Source organism: Lissotriton vulgaris, chromosome 2_1 (genome assembly GCF_964263255.1).
Source record: "Lissotriton vulgaris chromosome 2_1, aLisVul1.2, whole genome shotgun sequence".
Lineage (NCBI taxonomy): Eukaryota > Metazoa > Chordata > Amphibia > Caudata > Salamandridae > Lissotriton > Lissotriton vulgaris.
Window position 1 is genome coordinate 1,406,180,610 of NC_141687.1, and position 24,125 is coordinate 1,406,204,734.

Consider the following 24,125-nt stretch of genomic DNA (forward strand, 5'->3'; position numbering starts at 1 on the left):
GTATATTAGTTATCAATAGTACAGTCAATACAGCAATCACATATGAACCATCTGGCATAAATTACTAAAGACAAAACACTTGGGCAATGAAGTGTGTCATAATTTCGGCCGCTCAAAGCACGCTACGTCCCTTTGTCTGTTTAAAATTGGACTAGAATGCAACTTTCTGGGCACTGCTTATGTTATCAGTATTTATCATGCTGACTTTGCTCCTCTTTCACTAATATCTCCACCTCTTCCTGGACTTTTCTTCTGGAGGCGCTCAGTAGAGACCGACAAGCAAATATTTATTGCTAACAGATCGCCCATAAAGAAATACAGCTGCAATATCACCATAATTCGCTCCAATGGTACAATGCATTAGAATCCACAAAACAAACATAGATCAGACCCCCCAGGATATAGCAGCATGGATAAGCAAATTTAGCGGCACAAAAATGGATATTTAGCGACACAAATATGGAAATTTAGCGGCAATTTTGCAGCATTTTATGTGGCCATTTTTCCTACAACAAACACAGATATCTTAGTTTTTTTAGTTATTTAACAACATGAAGCTATGTATATTTGGTTTCTTTACAAAGTAGACACTTTGTTTCCTCACGAATACGGTCTCCCAGATTGAAAAACTGTGATTACTTGCTGCACATGCAAATTAACAGACCTTGCCAGAAAGGCCCATGCCACATATGACAACTTAAAGAACGGTCTAGGCGTTTTGCTAGCAACAGCATGCTGGGGTTGTAGTTTTTGCTTTTTTGAAAATTTTTTTACTTTAGAGCTGTTAACCTCTTAGCAGCTATGGAACGTCCAGCTCCAGTGCTGAACGTTCCATTGCGCAGGTGAGGTTCGAACGTCCAACGGTCGACGGCAGCACTCCTGAGGTGGTGGTGTCGTCGGCCGTTGGAATAGACGCAACACCTAAGAGATTAAGAAGAGACCTTGAGCACCTAAGGAGGAGGACAAGGGTGCACGCCACTGACGCAGATTGTATTAACCATTTCTAAAATGTTTAGATCAATAGATGCAAAAGCTATTAATTTAAAAACATCAAGTTTCTTTACACAACCAAAGACTATATGCGCACAACCATGCACAAATAATATGACAGGTATTTAGAAACGGTTTGGAAGCTGTTATACATTTTCTAAGTTCGAGACCATTTTTATAAACTAAAACTGAGCCGCTTTTAAAATTGGCAACACAGCAGATTGAAAGACATTTTACCTGGAGGTCCCTCCCACCTGCAGCATTAAAAGGCGAAAGATAGCAGTGGAGCCGATTTACCCAGCACAATGACGACCGGGAAATCGCCCATTTGCTGAGTACCTTATCTCGCTGTGTAAAACGTCGCAGTTTGGACTAAAAGAATCCTGTCGCCTTGACTTGTATTTAGTGCAGAACAGCGGGGGGTGAGGCCCAGCGCAAGAAAGTTGATTCCGGACTGAGGGGTCTGCTGCCCACCTGCTGTGTTTCATGAATGATAGCTATTAGCGGTACACTCAGATACTGTGTTTTTTTTATTTTAAAGCTAGTCGTGGCTGTCCCGACAAATCCAGAGGGGCTGCGAGCAGATGAGGTGACCCCAGCAGTTCTCCCTTCCGTTGTCTTTCTGCAGACTGGCTGACAGAAGCAGGCACAGTATAGGCAGACCCCCCAGTATATAGCGGCTTTTGTAAAAATGCCACGATTTCTACAAAAGTGCTGATTTTGAGGGCACTTTTGTAAAAATCGCGGCATTTTTACAAAAGTGCCGATTTCGCGGCACATCGCGAAATCGTGAAATCGCGAAATCCTGGAGGGTCTGATAGATTATAAGCACATGGCAATACCATTGAAAATATATTATCAAGAAAGACAAGGTACTATATAGAGTTCCCATTGCAAGTTGAAATGATTGAATGTTGACCACCTAACTATGTAATAAAAACCAATTGGTAAAATCCCACTCAATCAAATAAATTCCGTGGTATGAGAAACGACTCACGACCAGAAGGCCAAAGTCCCTTATCTGAGAGTCATACTGAAGGCAAGTCAAGGATGAAAGTGAAACTCAAACTGTGTTCACCGAAAGTAGATGTGCATCTCTTTGACTCTCTCCCTCATTCCTTCTTTTTTGTAGACAGCGCTACATTTGGCTGCGGAACGGAACCAACACTTGATGGTGAGGGACTTGCTTTCCCTGGGAGCCAATGGGAATGAGGCAGACCATTCGGGAAAGACGGCACTCCACATCTGTGCAGAACATGGCTACTGGGGGGTTCTAGAGGTGCGTTAACGCCGTCACCTTGATACCAAACATGCGCTATGTATCTGACTGTAATGCGCGCTGACCATAATTCATGGGAATGGTCAACTTTCATAGATTTGTCTTGCATAGACTTTAAATTGGTCTTCTACAAAATATACAGGCTTCAACTGGCAAGACTGAGCAGGCTGGATTGCTTTACTATGAGGGAGTACCAGCTAACGTCTTTCTCAGTAGTGTAAAGTGCTAAACTCAGTCTTACAAAAAGCAAAACTACAAAAACACCTATGCCCTATATCTCAACTTCCTGCTACTTACCTTGATTCAATGTCCCATCCCCAAAATACTATTTGTCCCTGTGCTAGGACAAAGAATAATGAGCTTTACTCTTCCTTGCTATGCATCAGTACACTCATCCCCTCAAAAGCAGAGTTTAGGCTCGTATGACGGAATCACGCATGCGTTTAGCACCCATGCATTTGTAATGCCGGCATTAGAATGAACGTGTTGTTACGAAACGTTCCTTTTGCACGCAAGTCGTTACAACTTTTTGCCTTCGGGGGTGCTGGACTTTGGATTAGGATTATTTACTATTCCAACTCCATTCTGAACAATGGTAGGGAAGGTGTTGGACTTTAAATCCAACACCTCTCCACCAATGCACCCCCCTAAAACAAGTCAATGTAATGGCTTGCATGATAAACGAATGCTTGCTAACAATGCATTCATTCTTTTGCTGGTGCTGTAAAGGCACAGCATGATTCCGGCGTCGTGCTGAAGGATGTTTCCAGAGTTTAGAGTATAAACACTTTACATCATGGCAGTTATTTAACAACGCAGTTCAAAGACACATAATGCTGAGGATGTCCAGAATGGCAGATAATAATAATGCCAAAGGACAGAGCTAGATATATGTATGTATGTATGTATGTATGTATGTATGTATGTATTTATGTATGTATAGAAATATATATGTATGTATATAGGTATGCATATGGTGCAAACCTAGCCAAAAGACAGCAGAGCACTATACATGGTTGACGGCAAACATAAATCATTGTGTGCCAGGAGAGGATGCTGAGTTGTGAACAGGAGATGCCTGCATGAAACTAACAAGCAGAGATTTAGGATATATGCTTATTTAATATCCATACAACAAGTACCACACCTCGTTTTCACCTTCCACTTGGTCTCACTACACCACTCTCTGGTGCCAAGTTTGAGATCTGAAAATGTTGTTGGGTGGTTACTGATACACTGTTGGCAACTGATTAGCAATGTTGATTCATAATAAGTCTCTCTTGCCCACTTTATTGCAGTTCCAAAAATGCAAAAATGATTTATTTAGTATACACCTGAGAGCTGAGGCCCAGCAATAAAGTGGCTGTGTCCCACTATCAGGCATCCACTTTGTGTTTATTTTCTATTACTATCAAAATGTTTCAAATGTTTTGAGACTAGCTTTGCCATGTTTTATTAATCCTTTGGGCGCGGCTGGAATTCCCCTGTGATGCGGGCAAATTCCTCCGTGTGCGCACACGCCCACTGTGACGTCGGACGGGGGGTTAAGAGAAAGGTTCATGTAAACCTGTAAGCATTTCTGAAACCTTAACTGCTTCTGTTCTGTTTTTTTAGATATTTAGAAAGAGTCAAGATGAAGGACTTAATTTTCAAGTTGATGCCATTGACCATAATGGTAAGTTTAAATATACTGTGGGGCGAATAGGAATGTAATTTATAAAACTTTCAAAATACACTACCACCCTTTAAACAAATGTACAATATTATACGTGACCATAAAGGAGTTTGTAATAAGCATCTAATATTGATAATAATGGATTACAGTCAAGGTCTTAGTTTATGGGTACTGCAAAAAAAAACAGAAATTACCAATATTTAGAAGACCCTCTGTTAGAAATTGGGTTGTAGGTTTACTGGGGTATGTGCCCTAGTCAAGCAGCAACAACAATCCTAGTCAGGGTAAGAAGCAAGCAAACCCTAAATTAACCTGTGCTCGCCCTCTGGTAGCTTGGCACAGAGAAGCCAGGCTTAACTTAGAGCCAATGGGTAAAGTATTTGTGCAACACTTCAAACAGTAAAACAGTTATAACACCACACAAAAAGATTCCACATTAGTTTAGAAAAATAGAGATTGATTTAATAATTAAAGCAAGACCAAAATGAGAAACATCAAATAAGCAGAACTTGAGATATACATTTTCAAAGAATAAACTGTAAAAAAAAAGAGCTTAGAAGCAATAAACGCTTACTTGGGATATCTAGTCATGCTAGATTGCGACAAAGTCAAAGATTCAGGCCAACCGCAGTGAAGTACCTTGATCCTGGTTTCCTCAAAGTCAAGGATGCAGGGGGCAGCCGAGGCGATGAGTCGGTGTCAATCGGTGCTTCGGAGGTTATATGCCGGTCCTGATCCTACAGCAGCTGTGATGCATCGGCTCTGACAGGCGAAGCGTTGGTTCTGGGCCACACAGCGGCGGTGATGCATCAATGCTGAACCATGCAACAGGGGCGATGCAACAGTTTTAGTGCACGCAACAGAGGCAATATGAAGGTTCTGATCCATGCAGCCTAGGCAACGCTTAGGTTCATTAGAAGATACATGTGTTCTGCTGGAGCAAACACCTTAAATCATCTTCTAAGGGTCCAGGACTGGAGTGGCACCACTTGGCAGGGCAGACTCACAGATGGCAGAGTGCAGGAACAGAAGAAGGGTAGTTGGAAGTTTTATATGTTCTAAGACTGCAGATCAGGATGCCAGCCAGCAAGCCTTGGAGTCACTCTGTGTTTGAGTGATCGAGGTCCAGTCCTTCTCACCCAGGCAGGGGACCAGCAAGGAGCAGGGCAGCACGCACAGCAATGCAAGGGTCCAGCAAAGTAGCAGTGCAACGGATTGGCAGTCCTTTAGCAGCAGAACAGTTCTTCCTCCTTGCAGAGTCTTCAAGGTCCAGAAGTGTACTGAAGTGGTGGTGTTAGAGGTCCAGTTCTTATAACAAGCTGTGCCTTTGAATTGGGGGAGACTTAAAAAAAAAGGTGCCTTTAAAGTGCACAGAGAACCTCCCTTTCTGCCCTAGAACGAAACTCACTACAGGGGGTATGCAGCCCTTGTGTGGTGACAGCCTATTCAGTTGTGAGTGAGGCTGGGTCCAGCACTTCCCTCCCATCATATCAGGATGGCCTATTAAATCACACCCAAGGCCCCATTGTGTGTAGCTGTCTAGGGGGAATACATAAAGCTCAGCTGTCATCCGCCCCAGACATGTATCAGAGACGGGCAGCAGGCACCAAATGACTAAAGTAAGAAAATGCCACATTTCTGAGAGTAAATCAATTAACAGAATGTTGAACTATGTCAAACACTCACCATCAGTACATAGATCTGTTTAGCTTTTTTGCTCATACGCCACCCCAGTTTGGACCTAACCATACGCAAATCAACCTTGACCCTACCCCTCATGGGAACTGTCGAACCGGAACTGCCAAGTCAGGTTTTCACTGGAATGGAAAAAAGCATCCTAAGGCTGGTTACAGTGATCACCCATCATCAGCCCCTATAGCTTGAATTCAGTGGCATAGCGAGCACGGACCGACATCCCACTTGAGGTGACTGGAACAAAAAGATTAATTGATGGACGGAATACTGAACAATGTCAAACACTCAAACTTAGAACTTAAGATTGTAAAGTTTTTAAGATGATGTTAAACCCAGCCAGTGAGTACTAAAGATGATGCATAAGTATTGTCTTCCTGAAGGGCCCTCCACAGGGATCAGAGTCTGCTCTACACAACAATATTCTGTGCTTGAGATCACCCTCATGAATGTAGCTGCCATATCAGCAATCATTTGTTGAGGCAGCTTTGGCGCTCAACAGTATTATATCTGTACCTGTAAAAGGGCAATATGTTTGTGCCTGTTGAAGGCCATTACAGTTTACTTAGATCTCTTGTTCCCAGTGTGCATTGGTCATGTCTTAATGCCAACCTGGCTTTGACACATATTTAATGCATTATCCAGACATGCAATGGTATCACATTTCTGTACAAATCGATTGTGCATTGTCAATGCTGATTGGATGTAACTCTGCCACACACGTTTGCGAATCTGCCACTATAACCAGGAATGTTGGTACAACACTACTTCTGCTAAATTTACAATGGAATCTTAAAAGAATGGACAGTAGAGCAAGGGAAGTCTCCACTGATAGAACTAGCATTGTCCTAGCTCAAAATCAGTAAATTTCTTTAAAGCATGCAAAGGTAAATTGAATGATTTTAGTTGTTTTACCCGTCCCACCCTTCGCTAAAATAAGTGTTTATTTCCAGTATACAAATACATTTCTCCACCAACAAAGCAAAATTATGAGCTTCCTGCCTTATTCTTCCACAGGTTTAACCCCATTGCAGTATGCTGTCCGTGGGCAATATGAAGCGGTGAAAGAGCTTCAGAGAAATGATTTGACCATCGACACTCAAAAACTTCTTCTTCTCAAGAAAGATCGATTGTCTGAAGTAGTAAACTGCTTACTAAGCATGGGAGCAGATCCTCTTACAGAGGTAAGTGTAACTTTTACACACTCAAAATTCACGATTAGATATAATGCATTCTTCAGAAGCATGTCCTTCCAGTTCAAATTAATTTCATGTGTAATATAATTATATAATTGGGACTTTGAGGAAATTCAGGATTCAGCTTATACATGGGTGTATGTCTCTTGACTACACAGTGGCGGCTGGTGACATTTGAAAGTGGTGTGGCTTAAAATTTGTGACGTAGTGCACCGTGGCGAGCGAGCGAAGCAAGCCAATCCGAACAACCTTTGGAGGGTTTTGGGAGTGGGGGAAGGGGGGAGGGGGTGAGGGCGGGGTGGTGTCCCCGAGAAAACGTTGAAAAAAGTTGGACAGTTGGTGCATTTTCTAGCAATTTTGAGAAAGCAAGGTTAATAAAGCAATTGTGAAAGTGCAGTTATTACATTAATAAAGAGATTTCATATAATAACTTAGGTAGCTGCTTATTCCGTATAACCACAGAGCTTCATGACCGACTTCAAAATAACAATGCTGAGTACCTCACCTTTTATTTAACAAACAACTAAACAGGTCACAAGCTAGCAGCATTCTGGGCCCAAGACAATGGTAATGCACAGAGGGTTAACATGCCTGCTGCATAGAATGTGTACCATGCAGATCACAAAAGTGCATATAATGTAGATAGTTCAATGGGTCAGTTACTGCTTTTGTCAGAGTGATTCTTTTGTTACTTGCAGTTTAAAAGATACAAGACTAAAATATCTACCACGATATCTTCAGATACCACTATATTAATCCTGAGCTGTTGTTCTTTATGTGTGTTACTTCTTCATTTTCTACAAAGTGATGTCATCCCTGAGTTGTGATATTTTTTCACACAGCACACATGTTGAAACGTCAGTGATGCTGCTGTTGGGACTATACTGCATTAACGTGCCCCCAATACTAGATGCTTCACTGATCCGCAAACATGGTCAAACATTTCTTTACTCCAAGAAAACCCCACACATTTTTACCTCTAACTGAATTCAGGGACTCAGAGTCTGGTGAAAAAGCAGTGATTAATGATTAGTAGATGACACTTTAGTGCATACCCCAGTGAACTCGAGCTGATATATATTTAATATTTCAGGTATGGTCCATGCAGCCTATTTGGCTGAGGAACATTTTTGCACAAGAGAGAAGGGCTCTCCTGAGGGGCACTGTTGGACTGTGGTACTAGGGGAATCTGTGGGGAAGGGTTTTTAAGGCAGGAGGGAAGAGCACCAACAAACAATGCCGCCCGCACGCCATTAGCGCTAAAGCTGGCACTTTGTCCATGACCTATCACCTTTACTTTCTTTTCTGTATCTAGCGAAGACATTTGGTAGCATATACCTGCCTGCATGAGACAGGATCTTAAGTCCAGGATCCTATCTCGTGCAGGCAAGTATATGCTACCAATGTCCGCACTGAATACAGATAAGTAAGTAAAGGTGACAGGTCGTGAAACTCAAAGGCACCTTCAAGTCTGATCAACAGCCTGTCCAGACGAAAGTGCCTCTGTTTTTTTTTTAATTTATTTTTTTAATCTATTTTAAAAGTTTTATATAGCGCTGGCTAGACCCAGAGGTATCAGAGCGCTTTACATGAAAAGATAATATAAAGCAAACATGGCATACAAGTAGATAAAAAGATAATGAAGCAACATGTGAAATATACAAATCAAAATAGATATACAGGTGCAAGAGCTATTCACTTCAAGTAATTAGGAAGATGATGTTCGGGGAATGGACAAATATTACTGGACAAATATAACATGGTGATTGGAGATCAGGTGCAAGTTACAGGTTAGGAACCCCAATAATAATTGGGCCAAACATGGCATACAAGTAGATAAAAGATAATGAAAACAACATGCAAAATTTACAAATCAAATACGTAAACAAGGGTACGAGCTATACAAATCAAGTAATTAGGTAGATGATGTTTAGGAAATTGGCAAATATTACTGGACTAATATAACATGGTGAATTGGAGATCAAGTGCAGGTCACAGGTTAGGATCCCCAATAATAATTGAGGAGGTGGATTTTGAGGTCTATTTTGAAGCTGAAATAGGAGGGGTTACAGAGCAGGTTTATTGGGAGGGCATTCTAGATGATGGGGGCATTACCAGAGAAGGAGCGTGATTGTGTGGATTTCCTTTTATGCAGTGGTAGGATTAGGAGGAGGGTGTTGGTGCTTTTCAGAGGTTGTGTAGTGCCCGCAATGAGGAGTTTCTTTGAGAGGTACTGCCAAGTGTTTTGGTGGAGGACTTTATGAGTAATGCAGGCAGTTTTGTAGGAAGGTCTACCTCCAATAGGGAGCCATGTAAGAGATTTGAGAGCTGGGGATATATGAACGAAGCGTTTGCAGTCTGTGATGAGCCTGGCTGCAAGGTTGAGCATAGCTTTGATTGGAGTAAGGTGGACCTTGGGGATTCCATTGAGGATGGCGTTACCATAATCAATACGTGAAAGAACAAGTGACTGAACTACAAGTATAAAGTCATCAGTAGGTATAAAGGGTTTGAATTTCTTGAGGTGGCTGAGAGTGAAGAGGGTTCCTTTAGCAGAGTTTTTGATGTGGACGTTAAGGGTTAGGGCCTTGTCGATAGAAATATCAAGAGATTTGATGGAGTTGGACTGGGTGAGTAAGCAGTTGAGTGTGTTAAGGTCAGAGATCCAGGATTGAACGGGGAGAGGATGATTGGAATGGAACCAGGTTTGGATCTTGGTGAGGGTGTTGTTTAGGTGTAAGATGTCAGCATGAGTTTTAATCTTGTAATAGATTCGGGTGTCATCGGCGTAGAAGTGGTAGTTGATGCCTGCTTGTTTAAGAATGAGGGTGGGGGGTTCCATAAAGAGGTTAAAGAGGGAGGAAGAGAGAATAGATCCTTGGGGGACTACAAGGGAGACAGGAGTGGGGTTAGAAAGATAGTTTTGAATTTTAATTTGCTGAATTCGGTGTTGTAGGTCGGAGATAAACCATGTGTGGGCAGTACCATTAAGGCCAAAACGGGCCACTGATTACTTAACTTGGTGAGATCTCATCTCCCACCAGGGAGCAGAACTTGAGGGCAGCAGCATTTAAAGCGGTCGTGGACGAGAGATATGTTGATGCGTGTAGTGTAGTTCCCGCTTTGGCACAGAGTCATGCTCTGCAGACACTATGGTTGTAAAAACATAATGTGAGACTAATACAGTTTTTAATCTCCATGCGTCACACTCCTATGGTGGAATCATCACCTAGAGGCGATTAGATTCTAAGTGTGCATTTCCTAATAGAATAGGCTTTTTCAACGTTTGTTATTTATCAAAATAAAATACAACTTTTTACAGACAATACTAGTAACAATAAAGCCTTTCTTTGAATACAAGGCACGATTTCACAGTAATGGGTGGGATATGTGAAATATTGTTAATATATCCTGTAGAACTGCTAGACGTAAGGGTACCATACAGGGTTTACTGTGGTGTTTGTGGGTGGTGTGTATGTGTAGTGAGCTTGTTCTAGTGAGCTATTGCATGTGTGTGCTCGCACCGCACAAAGAGCAATGTGATTTGGGGGAAGGTGCTCATGTGCTTAGATAAGTGCCTTTTGGTGTCTTTGTTTGGATGAATGTACTTTGTAAAACACTTTGGGCTCTGTGATACTTCTTTCAATGAAAGTGTGCTCGGTGAACTAATAGCCGCCCTGCTTTCTGGTTGGATGTCAGGTCTCTTTTACGCTAAACTTTTAAATCCATTCATGCAACAATGGACGCATATGAGGCTTCCTATCCGGCTCACGTCTGAGGGCTCCTTGTCTCGTGCTCTGAGGGCGCCGCATCTATCATACTCACAAGTCATGTCCCGAGCTACACCCTAATGTGTGCTTTGATTGGCCACCTTTTGATTTGCCCTACACTTCCTTCACTTGTCTCGATTATTCCCCTGCAGCCAGAAGAACATCCCCCATCCGTGATTATACTGCCACTTTCTACGCAGCTGTGTAATTCTGAGCGCCCCATGCAATTACAGTACCCGTCATCAGAGCGCACTTCCCTCCACCTGATTACAGCGAAGACTCGTGTCTAAGCGTGTAATAAGTATTGTCGGAGTTTGGTGGATTAAACAAAGACCGCAGCTTTGAAAGTTATTTACAGGAGACCTGATATCCCAGTGTTACTATCCTCAGTTCATAACCACATCTGTACACCGCCCTAAAAGTATCTATACATAGGAAACTTGTGGGTTACTGACATCGGCAGCTGGTGGCATCAGCGAGGGTCCGCATCACAATCCTTTTAAACATTGCCAAATCCATGGAGGTTCCTGTGATCCTCCGTTTTAACATAAGTTGACTCGTAAGGGCCCTAAGCAGTCCCGGCCGGCAAGAAGGGCAGGTGGGGGGAGGTCACATGGGGGGGGGGAAGCGGGATGGTATTAAAATAAAAAACATAGCTTCCTCCGGATCACGCACTGCCAGCCCAGCTCCTGGCTGCGTTTTACCTAGGCAGCCTCCCTTCCCTCCCTTAAGCCAATCACAATGCTGCAATGGCAGCATTGTGATTGACCGTGCAGCGGACAGCACCTAAGCCGAGCACCTGCAGGGAGGCCATTTTCTCTATGCAGTCTGCATGCACCCTACATAGAGAAAATGTAGAGTGTGCATGACTTGTTTAGTTGTCCCCAGGGGCCGACCAAACAGTCAGGGCCACAACAGTGGGCAAGCCACTCCCCTCCTGCCCTTGGGCAGGACCGTCCACCCTCCCGCCCCAACCATGCACTTCTGCTTTCTCGCAGTAGTGGGGCAACTCCCCCACGCCCCAATGGTGGAGCTGTCACTGTGACTACATCACATATAAGTCATTACATTCCTTCCAGAACATCAGAACTAATATTACTATTACATTGCCACTTTGCAGGCAAGTTGATATGCTTCTTTAACCACATTGATGCTAGTGTTATTTTCCTCCTGTGCTGAGCTTTTGGTTTCCCCATTGTTCATGACGAATTCAGCTCATCATGAGTGTATGGAGGTGTACACCATGACGAGCTGAGCTCGTCATGAGCGTCCAAGGAGTTAAAGAACATATATATATATTTCGCAGGACCGCCACAATAACTGGCCAGGCAAGTGGCCGCTGTCCAGTAGGGCCCGTGACTTCACAGGGAAGCTGGATCATTGAATCCCAGTTTCATAGCCCGGTCCAACTGTGGTGTTGGGGCTGGAACGTTGGGGACCCAAGGTAATGCTGGACTGTCACTCTTGGGGTTCTCTTCACATCATGTATACACCCACCCCCTGTTAGGTATTTTCAGCTTCCATTAACAAAATAACACTGTGGCTCCACTGACAGAACTTACCAAAACAGTGCTTCATGGGAGCTGTAGTTCTCGACCACCAAAATGTAGGTGTGAACAATCAGAAGGAGTCAGCTGACCTCCATACATTGGGAGGACCTTAGTATTTTAGGGGCATGAGGAGGAGTCTTCACATCAAGCTAGCGGCATCCGAATATGGCAAAACACCGAAATGCATCATGCCAAACATAGCTGTCAATAAAGGTGTTCCTGAAAGCTGCCAGTTTTGTCCTCTGGCTTCTTTCTCGGAGGTCTTCATTGGAATGTTTACGTGCCTGCAAGCATGCAAGGAAAGAGGAACCGTTCTTCAAAGAGTCCTGCGAGTTGTTGGCACCGTGGCTTTGTCGCATTTTGTTCACTGAGGGATCGGATTTCGCAGGACCGCCACAATACCTGGCCAGGCAAGTGGCCGCTGTCCGGTACAGCCCGTGACTTCACAGGGAAGCTGGATCTTTGAATCTCAGTTTCACGGCCCGGCCCAACTGTGGTGGTGGGGCTGGAACGTTGGGGACCCGAGGAATGCTGGACTGTGACTCACGGGGTTCTCTTCACATAATGTACACCCCCACCCCCTGTTAGGTATTTTCAGCTTCCATTAAGGAAATAACACTGTGACTCCGCTGACAGTACTTACCAAAACAGTGCTTCATGGGAACTGTAGTTCTCTACCTCCGAACTGCAGTTGTGAAGAATCAGGAGGAGTCAGATGACCTCCATACATTGGGAGGACCTGAGTATTTCAAGGGTATGAGGAGAATTCTTCCGGTCTAGCTAGCGGCATCCGAAGAAGGCAAAACGCCGAAATGCATCATGCCAAACATAGCTGTCAATAACGGTGTTCCCGGTAGCTCCCCGTTGTGTCCTCTGTCTTCTTTCTGGGAGGTCTTCATTGGATATATATGGCGACAGCAATAAAGTAATATCTCATCCAAAAAACTTTGGTCCGTGCCTGGTTCCTGTTCATGGCTGAATGTGAGACGGCAACGCGAGGGCAACTGAGGTTTTTGCGTATATTTATATATATATATATATATATATATATATATATATATATATATATATATATATATATATATATATATATATATATACACACACACACACACATATTTATATATAGATAATACTATACATATATATTTATTTATTTATTTATATATATATATATATATATGTATATATATATATATATATATATATATATATATATATATATATATATATGTATATATATATATATATATATATATATATATATATATATATATATATATATATATATATATATATATATTCACAGAAAAAACCATAGGTTATAGTGGATATATAGTTAGGAATTTGCATTTACAAAACCTTGAAAATTCAATGAAAAAACCATAGGTTATAGGCCATATATAGTTAGGAATTAGCATTTACAAAACCTTATTTTACTCGCATAAAACCATTGAAATTCCATATATAGTTAGCTAACTATAAGCGCTAACTATATATCGCGCACCCGCAATCCACTGCTGATGATGTCACATATTACATCATTCATGACATGGTCAGTGACATCACTGATGACATCACTGATGACATCTCAAATGACATCACTGATGACATCACTGATGACAACATCCAGTGACTGTATGTTTCTGTAAAGTTAAAATATGTCTTACATATTGAAGAATGAGTGGATGTATAAATGTCTGGATGAAGAATTTAGTAGGTGCATGACTGACTGTATGAAACAGTGATTAAATGTGTCTCACTGAGTGCATGGGTTAGTGACTAAACTGTCTTAATTTGTGCATCAGTATGTTTGTTGTTGTGTAAGCTGCTGCATGTGTTGATCAGTAGCTATAAGAGTGGCCATATGGGTTATTGATTGGTTGCCCAAGTATTTGAATGGGAGGCTGAGTGTGTGTGTGGGTGGCTGGGAGGTGCGTGACTCTGTGCATAGATGTGTAAGCAGTTGATTCACTAGGAGTATGAGTTCAAGAGTGCATGTGGAAACAGCTATATGGGCGGTTGACTGTGCATGGGTGTGTTGGTGAGTGAATGGATTTCTCATTGCTACATGTGCAAGTAAGTACGTATGTAAAACACAATACATGTGAGAGTTGAGATATATAAATAACTGAACATAAGAGCCAGTGAATGTGTGAGTGGCTGTATCGATCACTGTGAGCTTGTATCAGGGATTATATAAGAGAGTAAATATGTGTTATTATATGTTTGAATAAGTAAGATGTGTATAACTGTATAGTTGAGGAAATGGAGGTGTGATTGATTCTTTGCATGACTGACTAGGTGTGTGAGTAACTCCATGGATGAGTGACAGTCTGTGAGTGTCTGTTTATACTGAGTGTATGTAAGGTTATATTAGAGTCTGAAGAGGTTCATTGTATTATCACATGAGTGATGTGATCAGTGATGACAAATGAGATGTCATCAGTGATGTCATTTGAGTTGTCATCAGTGATGTCATCAGTGATGTCATTTGAGATGTCATCATTGATATCATTTGAGTTGTCATCAGTGATGTCATTTGAGATGTCATCAGTGATGTCATCAGTGATGTCACTGACCATGTCATGAATGATGTAATATGTGACATCATCAGCAGTGGATTGCGGGTGCGCGATATATAGTTAGCGCTTATAGTTAGCTAACTATATATGGAATTTCAATGGTTTTATGCGAGTAAAATAAGGTTTTGTAAATGCTAATTCCTAACTATATATGGCCTATAACCTATGGTTTTTTCATTGAATTTTCAAGGTTTTGTAAATGCAAATTCCTAACTATATATCCACTATAACCTATGGTTTTTTCTGTGAATTTCATTGGTTTTTTAATAGCAAATATGAAAAGCTTTAAAATGTCAAGTACGTGATAGATAAAAACATTTTCGTATTTATGCACGCTGATGTGCTTTGAACGCTGCCCCCCCCCCCTCCCCTCTTTTGCCTTAGTAGTACTCTCTCTTTGCAGATACAGAAGGGTAGTTAACGCAGGCCTTTACCCCCGTTGTAATCCGTCGTACCTCCTTGTCTCTCCATTTGATTGATTGTTGTCCAAGCATTTACGGTTTTAGAATTGGTTCTCTTTGGATCATTCTCTATTTACAAACAAGCACAAAGTCGCAATACTCTGTTTAGTCTTTGCAGATAGTGAAAAATCGTGTAAAAAAATAAAAGTAATCGAGCAAAATCAGTAGGCCACTAATTGGATCTCTTTTTGACCTCGCTAAAATAGAAATATTAGGAACAACCCTTCTTGAGAAATACGAAAATAGTGAGATGAACTGAGCTCCACACCATGAGGGCTGCAAGACAGCTCGGCTCCATCACCCATCCCGCACAAAATAATGACAAACCCTATGCAAATATTAAAAATATAGACAACACACCAGCAAAGAAACAGGGTAAAACATTTTATTAAAAAACTATTTACATAACGTTGGTTTATAAGATGATGTCAGTAGTGGACCGATGTGTGAATAGATCGAAAACAGCACAAGGCTCCAAGATCCGGATAGCAAGCTCCTGGATGTTGGGTGCCATAGTTTAGAGTTCTAAATTTCAGCCTTTTTCAATGCCTGTGCTTTGTTGAATCAAAATGGCGGCTTGACACAAAGCTGACTCAAGCGTTGTTACTGATGCAATGCAGACCAAAACTGGTTTTCAGTTTGTACATTTTTCTAGATTTTTCAATCCAAGTTTGGTTGACTTTGTAGAACGATGGCTTCAGATTTTCAACATACGGTGTGGTGGCGCTGACTGGGAGGGGGCGCTTCGCTCCTGCCCCCTCCCCAAGTAAGATTTTCATACGTGAAAGTACGTTAATGGTTTTGGTCCCTGAGATGCTTCGATGTCACTACCATTCTCAAATAGCATAAGTTCTGGATGTTGGGTGCCATAGTTAAGAGTTCTGAGCAGCGCTTGTAACACTGTCTGAAGCTTATTTCCACCTACTGCAGCTTCACTATTCTCAAAGTAAGTGAGTGTCGTTTGTGGACCTGACTGCATTAGAAAACAATGTCATATGTTACCTTCCTAAACAGCTTGACGGAGGCCCCTGAGGGGCGCTGTGATGGCCATGGACTCGGAGAAGACGCTTGGCTCCGACACCCTCCCCAAGTCTTATAGCACTGGTGTAGCCTGAGATCGCCCCCGACATAGGCGGCCGGCTCCCGGGGTCCGGCGGTACTTTTTGCCTTTTGATGACTCTTCAATTCTGGACCTTGTCCCACAATCCGTTTGACCTGAAGACAAGCTGTAGTGAGGCGCCCCTTTATCGTTTTAGTTGCCATTCCGCCCGCTTTTGCTACACTGTGCCTCTTCCGCCATTCAGCTGTTTTCCGCCCGCTCTTGCGACTACAGCGTCTCGCTCACCATGTAGTTGAGATGCGCCCGCTCTTGCGGTGCAGCGATAGGCGGCTGCCACAGGACTCTCAAAATGGCGGCCGGCTCTTCGGTTTTGGGCCTGGTCCACTAAAATGGCCCTGGGACACCTTGGAACTCGGACGCTTGTCTGCTAGGGCTTGGGTCCCATTCTCGAAAAGCGTCCCTTCAGCCGTGAAGATTCTACAAAAGTCATGGGGGCCTCCGACTCCCGCAGGCTTCTGGTGGGGAGCGGCTGCCATGATTGCTCGTGGAATGGCCACGACGGAGCTACGAGATGGTAGTGGTCTCATGCTGACGCCAGCTTTAGTCTGAAACATCCAGAAACACTGTAGACTACCAATTCGATCAGTTCCGGTAGCGCCCCAACATGACCCGGAAGAGAAGAACTTGCCCTCCCCTCTTTGACTGATGGTTCTTGTTGCCTGTCCCCTCTGTTGTCATTTAACAGAACTTTTTGGACTGCTGAAAGGGGTTGTGTTCTGAACGCTGGTTGGTGGAGACATTTAGACTATATTCTTGACCTACGTTGTCGCGTAATGCGTTTTATGACACGCTGCGTTAGCGCACCCGGAAGTGATCCGAGGCGCGGCGCGCAGCGCGTAACGTAAGCATAACAGGTCATGTGACTTGTTAATAAAACTTTTCATTGGTTCATTTTACTTTTGTTAATTTAATGATGAAAAGCTTGGTCATATGACCTAAAAATTACGCTTTTTATTTTTTTCGAACAATATTTTTTTTTCAAACATATGTTATAATATTCCAGGCTAATGTACTTTCCCGGAAAATTTACAACTGTCTTGCAAGTAAAATATATTCCTTTTTCGAGAAAAAGGGCGTTTCTTCCTTCCATGACGGAGCCGTTGAGTAAAAGAGATTCGGCCTGCTGTCTTAGTCGCCGATACGCCTGATTATCAGATTCTTATCGATCACTTTATGTTGCAGACATGAAAAACACAACTGCCCTTGACCATTTATCTTTACTGCGTTCCTACATATTATACCTTTTATCCGTCATGTAATTGGACTGCTTTATTTCACTTGCCTTTTACTGATTCGAAAACAGTCACTAAAAGTAAAAACTTTACAAATGAAAATACTACTACCGTGTTTTGTTTTAAAAACCTTTATTGTGAAAATGTCAGTATACAAATACGGGCCTATAACCACGTGGGCCGGCCACGGAGCAAACTCAAATCGTATATGATGAGGAGACATTTACACTGTAGAAGAACGTAACGAGCGGGCCATTAGGTGACAAGAACAAAGGTGTCTAACAGTTGCGGAATCGGTGGACGTACATTTTGTAATTAAAATACGACAGGGCCACTTACAATAACATTTTCTAGATATACATTTGCGGGCAAAGAGTTACGAGTCCCATTTATACCGGCGCCATTTTGGGCGAGGCCGGGCAGGTCCAAGATATAGTCAAAATGTCTCCACCAACCATCGGCCAGACCAGAACCCCTTTCGGCCCTTTATGTTACAAGATGGTGTCTTCCATTCAGAAAATATTGGTGGCAGCATTTTGAAAGGAAACAGAAACAGCCGTTCTCCTAGTGAGTTTCACATTGTTACATTTAGGAAGAATGTTGAAGAGTAGTATGTGGAAAATCTGAAGCCATTTTTCTACAAACTCTCAATCAGACTTGGATGGAAAAAAAAACCTGAAGAATGTACAAACTGAAAACCAATTTTTGTCTGTATAGCACCAACAGTAACGCTTGAGTCAGCTTTGTGTCAAGCCGCCATTTTCATTCAATCAATAGCGTCCCCCTGCACACATTCAGGGACCTGGTCGTGTCTTCAGATGAAACGCATTGTAGGAAAAGAAGCAGAAAGGAAAAGGAAAAAAGTTCCGCCGGACCTAGTGAAGCTGCAGCAGGTGCAAATAAGCTTCAGACAGTCTTACAAGCACTGCTCAGAACTCTCAACTGAGGCACTCAACATCCAGGACTTGCCATTCGGATCTTGGCGCCTTGTATTTTTGTTTTGTTTTTGATGGAGGGGAAAGAACAAAAAACAGACATTGAAAAAGGCTCAACAGTGCAGGGCGCCTTGTGCTGGTTCCGACCTATTCACACATCGGTCCGCTACTGACATCACCTCTTAAACCAACGGGGCACCCCACGCCGACTTTCGGCGCAGCATTGTAGGATGGCCACACCAGTGCGGCAATTTGCTGGACACCACCTCGGTGCCATCCAGATCTCGGCGCGTTCATTCATTCAATAGCGTCCCCCTGCACACATTCAGGGACCTGGTCGTGTCTTCAGAAGAAACGCATTGTAGGAAAAGAAGCAGAAAGGAAAAGGCAACAAGTTCCGCCGGACCTAGTGAAGCTGCAGCAGGTGCAAATAAGCTTCAGACAGTTCTACAAGCACTGCTCAGAAATCTCAACTGAGGCACTCAACATCCAGGACTTGCCATTCGGATCTTGGCGCCTTGTGCTGGTTCCGACCTATTCACACATCAGTCCACTACTGACATCACCTCATAAGCCAACGGGGCACCCCACGCCGACTTCCGGCGCAGCATTGTAGGATGGCCACACCAGTGCAGCCACTTGCTGGACACCACCTCGGTGCCATCCGGATCTCAGCGCGTTCGAGTCACTGTGCCGGAAGAGTGACCGGAACTCAGCTGAACACGCCGTCTTTCGGCGCAGCATTGTAGGATGGCCACACCAGTACGGCAATTTGCTGGACACCACCTCGGCGCCATCCGGATCTCGGCGCGTTCGAGTCACTGTACCGCAACAGTGACCGCAATTCAGCTGGACACGCCGTCTTTCGGCGCAGCATTGTAGGATGGCCACACCAGTGCGGCAATTTGCTGGACACCACCTCGGTGCCATCCGGATCTCGGCGCGTTGTGCTGCCTTCGGCCTATTCGCACATCGGTCCGCTACTGACGCCGCCTCACGTGCCAACGGATTTTCTACGCTTTTTGTAGCCCTATGTCGCATAACAGGTCATGTGACTTGTTTATAAAACTTTTCATTGGTTCATTTTACTTTTGGTTTCCTAAAGATGGAAGGCTTGGTCATATGACCTAAAAATAACACTTTTCATTGGTTTAGAACATTTTTTTTTCCCAAACGATGAAAGCCCCACCTTGTTTCTGGATCATTCAGACTGAAGCTGGCGTCAGCATGAGAGCACCACCATCTCGTGGCTCCGTCGTGGTCATTCCGCGAGCAATCATGGCAGCCGCTCCCCACCGGAAGCCTGCGGGAGTCGGGGGCCCCCAAGACTTTTATACAATCTTCACGGCTGAGGGGACGCTTTTCGAGAATGGAGCCCAAGCCCTAGCAGGCAAGCGTCCGACTTCCAAGGTGTCCCAGGGCCATTTCAGTGGACCAGGCCCAAAACCGAAGAGCCGTCCGCCATTTTGACAGCCATGTGGCAGCCGCCTATCGCTGCACTGCAAGAGTGGGAGCAACTCCACAACATGGTGAGCGAGACGCTGTGGCCGCAAGAGCGAGCGCAAATCAGCTAGATGGCCGCCACCTGGGGAGGCCCGTTCACGCCGCCTCCCCCCCCCCCCCCCCCCCCCCCGGGCCGCCGCACGCCAATTTTCGGAGCAGCATTGTAGGATACCAAAACCAGTGCGGCAGTTTACTGGACATCACCTGGGTGCCTGTCGTACATGTTGTGTCAGCCATGTGACACTGGACACAGACCGCTACTGACGAGGCCTCCCCCCGCACCACCCGGGACGCCCCACGCTGTTTTTCTGTGCTGCATTGTAGGATCCCTAAACCAGTGCGGCACCCAGGCGACATCACCTGGGTGCCGTCCAGAACTCTGCACGTTGTGCTGCCTTGGGACTATTCGCACAACAGACCGCTACTGACGAGGCCTCCCCCCGCCCCACCCGGGACGCCCCACGCCAATTTTCGGAGCAGCATTGTAGGATCCCTAAACCAGTGCGGCACCCAGGCGACATCACCTGGGTGCCGTCCAGAACTCTGCACGTTGTGCTGCCTTGGGACTATTCGCACAAAAGACAGCTTCTAACCATTGTTGCTTTTTGTGTTAATAAATGTTTAAATGTTTTTAGTTTTTGTTCTGTTCATTATCGTTAAAAGTTAATAAAGTTTTATAACCTTACTTTGTTGGAGTGTTATCTATTTTTTTAAAAACGGGTGAATGGGGCTTTGAATCGGGTTATTGTCATGTGTGGGCTTTGGAAGTGTGCTGCTGCAGGATCGGACATTTCAAACTCAAATGCACGTTCTTTTTCTTACCTTTCCGAAGCATGGAGCGCAATAGCAGACAGAGAAAGGGTGATGCACGTGTTGAACACTACCTGACCTGGCAAGTTGCTGGCAGTGCCCCCCCGCCCGCTCCTGAAAGAGGGCACACACACACCGCCGCCCCGAGTACTTCACAAATCTTTAAAAGACCATGCGCTTGTTCATGAGGCTTAAATGGTTTATCACCTCTTCTAGAACCCCTGCATCGACCCTCTGACGTTTCCTGGAAAAATTACCATGTAACACAATACCAAGCCCTGTCAGCTGAAACCCCCAAGGAATCGTGGGGCATATTATCAAGGGGGTTTATCTCCGCTTTTTTGGCTTTAAAAGCCATGAAAGCGGAGATAAAATTATTTCCCTATTATCAAGCTGTCGCTAACACCAGTTAGTGACAGCTAAAAGGAGATAGCGACCATCTTGGGCCCCGCTTTGCATGTCAGTGATACTTATCACTAATGACATGCAAAGTGGCGTGCCAAGATGTTAGCGACTAGAAACAGTCCCTAACATCGCTACCTTCTATTACCAACTTTTGGAGATATTCGCGCTAAGCGCGAATATCTCCAAAATCTAACACCTGCCCTGAGCAGTTCTTAGCCATGTTATCCAATGGGAGGTGGATAACATGGCTAAGAGCATTAGGTCGATAATACATGAATATCGCTGACTTTTCTGCGATAATAGCAAGGTTTATCTGCGATAAAAATCGCCGATGTGCGGCGATAATTTTTGTCTCTAAACAAGTTAGAGACAAAAATTATCGCTAGTTGTTCGTAATATGCCCCCGGGTTTTTGCTTGCAGAAATCGGGAGGCGGGAGACTAGCACTGAAATCAGTACTCACACGCCTGAATCAGGAGGATTGGCATGTCTGAATTCTCTACAGCTGGGGCCATAAACTACATCCGCAGGGGTAGGTGATAGCCTGGGACCAGCCTGGCATTTAAAATGGCTGCCGTGCACGACAAAATTGTGGCATTCGAAAAAAGGCAAGATGGCGCAGCCGCTGGAAGAGATATATCAACATATATCAGCCTCCTCAGCCACCCTCAGGAAACATAGGGGATTAGGATATGTCTCCCGCACCCCCTTATACCTACTACTTTAATTAACGAAGCACAAAATGGCGAATTCCCGTTTCACTACCAGTTTGCGGCCCAGTTCGCGGCCCGTGAAGCGCTTCTACCGTGAAAAATCTTTTTTTTTTATTTTCCCCATGGGACCCTTTAATAACCCCAACAACATTCCTAGGGGGTCAAGAGGGGGATACCTTGCCCCCTTTCATTAAATTCCCCCTTCGTTTTCCACCTCTTCTTCTCTCTCGATCCTACCGAGAGACAAGATGGCGTCCGCTCCGGACTGTTTAGAATGTTGACAGACACCGGAGAGCCAATCAGCTTTCTGCGCGCAAAGTTCCGATAAGCGAAAAGTAAGCGGACCGGATCGCTGCCCAGAGCGCTGTTACAGATATATATCTTGGTTTGAACGTTAATTTCTCAAAAACTACTGGAGCACATATATTGAGACCTAGCAAAGGCACATCGGGCTAACAGTCCCTACAATTTTGCCAAGTTTCGTGCAAATCCATTCAGCCGTTCGAGCTAAAAGTGAGTCCAACCGCCCTATGGAAAACTCAATGTAAAAAACGCGTTTTGGGACCCCCCTTTTTTCTCAGCCCCCCCTTGACGAAACCCCACCAAATTTTCAGGAGCTGCTCAGAAACAAAATGTGCCATTTTCCTGAAAATTTCAGCCGATTCCGTCCACAAACGCCAAAGTTATTAGACATAGAATTTTCAGAAATCCCATAGGGAATTAATCCTAACTATATATACCTACTGGCGATAGCCAGTAGGTAATATATATATATATATATATATATATATATATATATATAAAACAAAAGCAATTTTTCATCACAAACCACCGGCAAGGCAGCTGAGCAGAAAAACCACGCGAGTCCCAATCTTCATTTGGCAATATTTAATGGAAAGGCAAGTTCATCAAATCTGACGCGTTTCGGGCGTCCGCCCTTGGTCACAGATCGTCAGGCAAGTAAAAGAACATCCCTTTTAAAGGGTCCATTGCACAAATTACAATTACCATTTTTTTTCTTTTTGCAACACCATGTGATTAGAAGCATTAAAACTGAGAACATACTACATATATTAGACATAGCTAGTCTGTTTTCCAAACCATCATTTGATATATGTATATATACAGGTGAATAAAAGGAGGTATTGATGCATTATTTACATTTTGTTGCCAAAGTTTACACTGACATTAACATTTTTATAAAATTGTAAAATTTGTCGTTATTTTTAGAATTCAATATCAAACAAATATTGATAATGCCCATTTGTGGTGGCGCATGATACCCGCATAAATGCGCTTGTATATACGATTGCAAAAAGACAATATAGTGTAACCACTGTCCATATGTCACTGAAAAGTGCAATGCGCGTAGAAAAAGTGCAAATGCATATGTGCAATTAACGCCACCTAATCTGTGCAAATATAGCATATAAATAAATATAAATACTTATAAATGCTTTAAAATCATCTAGGTTTTCTAATTCATAAAACCTGATGTTTCGACATATGAACACAATGATGTTGTTTATGTTGTGGTCTATTACAATAGTTCAATTGGCTGCATGAATGCACCAAAATTGTGCTCAAAGCAATGGAGCAAAGTTGTTTGAATATCTTCATTTGTGTAAACTTAAATAAGGCAACAAGTTGCAACCACCCTTGTATAAATCACTGTTCATACAAAAACCAAGGAAACAGAATAAAGCATTGGTCTTAATGTCTATGTTCCAAAATTCCAATAGGAAAATAATGTGAATTCAGTACCCAACTAAGAAAAAATCATTGTGCTTGTGGTAATAAAGAAAAGGGATAAACTACAATATGTGTAATAAAATTCATACTGAAATTTTGAGAAGGATAAGGCAGATAAAGCAAACAAAATTGGCCCATAAATGGAATGTTAAACAAAGACTGGTTATAAGAAAACATATAAATCTTCCGTTGTGTTCAATCCATTGGGAAATTTGATGTCTAACTCGATGATAAATTGTGACTCCGGTCTTCTAAGCATTTTTTCCCTATCGCCACCCCGTCTAGGTTTGGGGACAGAAGCAATAACATAATACTCCAAGCACTGCAAGTCGTTGTTATGTATCGCTTTAAAATGTCTGGCAATGGGATATGTGCCATCGTTATTCACGATGGCACGCAAATGCTGGAGTATTCTGGCATGCACCTGTAGCTTGGTGCTGCCCACATATCTGAGGCCA

At 43.4% G+C, this 24,125-nt stretch overlaps 1 protein-coding gene across 1 annotated transcript in view; it reads left to right on the forward strand.

Moving 5' to 3' along the window:
- LOC147732663 (uncharacterized) overlaps positions 1–24,125 on the forward strand; it is a 75,467-nt gene that overhangs the window by 36,104 nt on the left and 15,238 nt on the right. Inside the window, exons 7-9 of the mRNA XM_086957169.1 lie at positions 2,123–2,269; positions 3,884–3,944; positions 6,654–6,820. Coding sequence (XP_086813295.1) covers positions 2,123–2,269; positions 3,884–3,944; positions 6,654–6,820 — 375 coding nt within the window. The remainder of the gene's footprint in view (positions 1–2,122; positions 2,270–3,883; positions 3,945–6,653; positions 6,821–24,125) is intronic.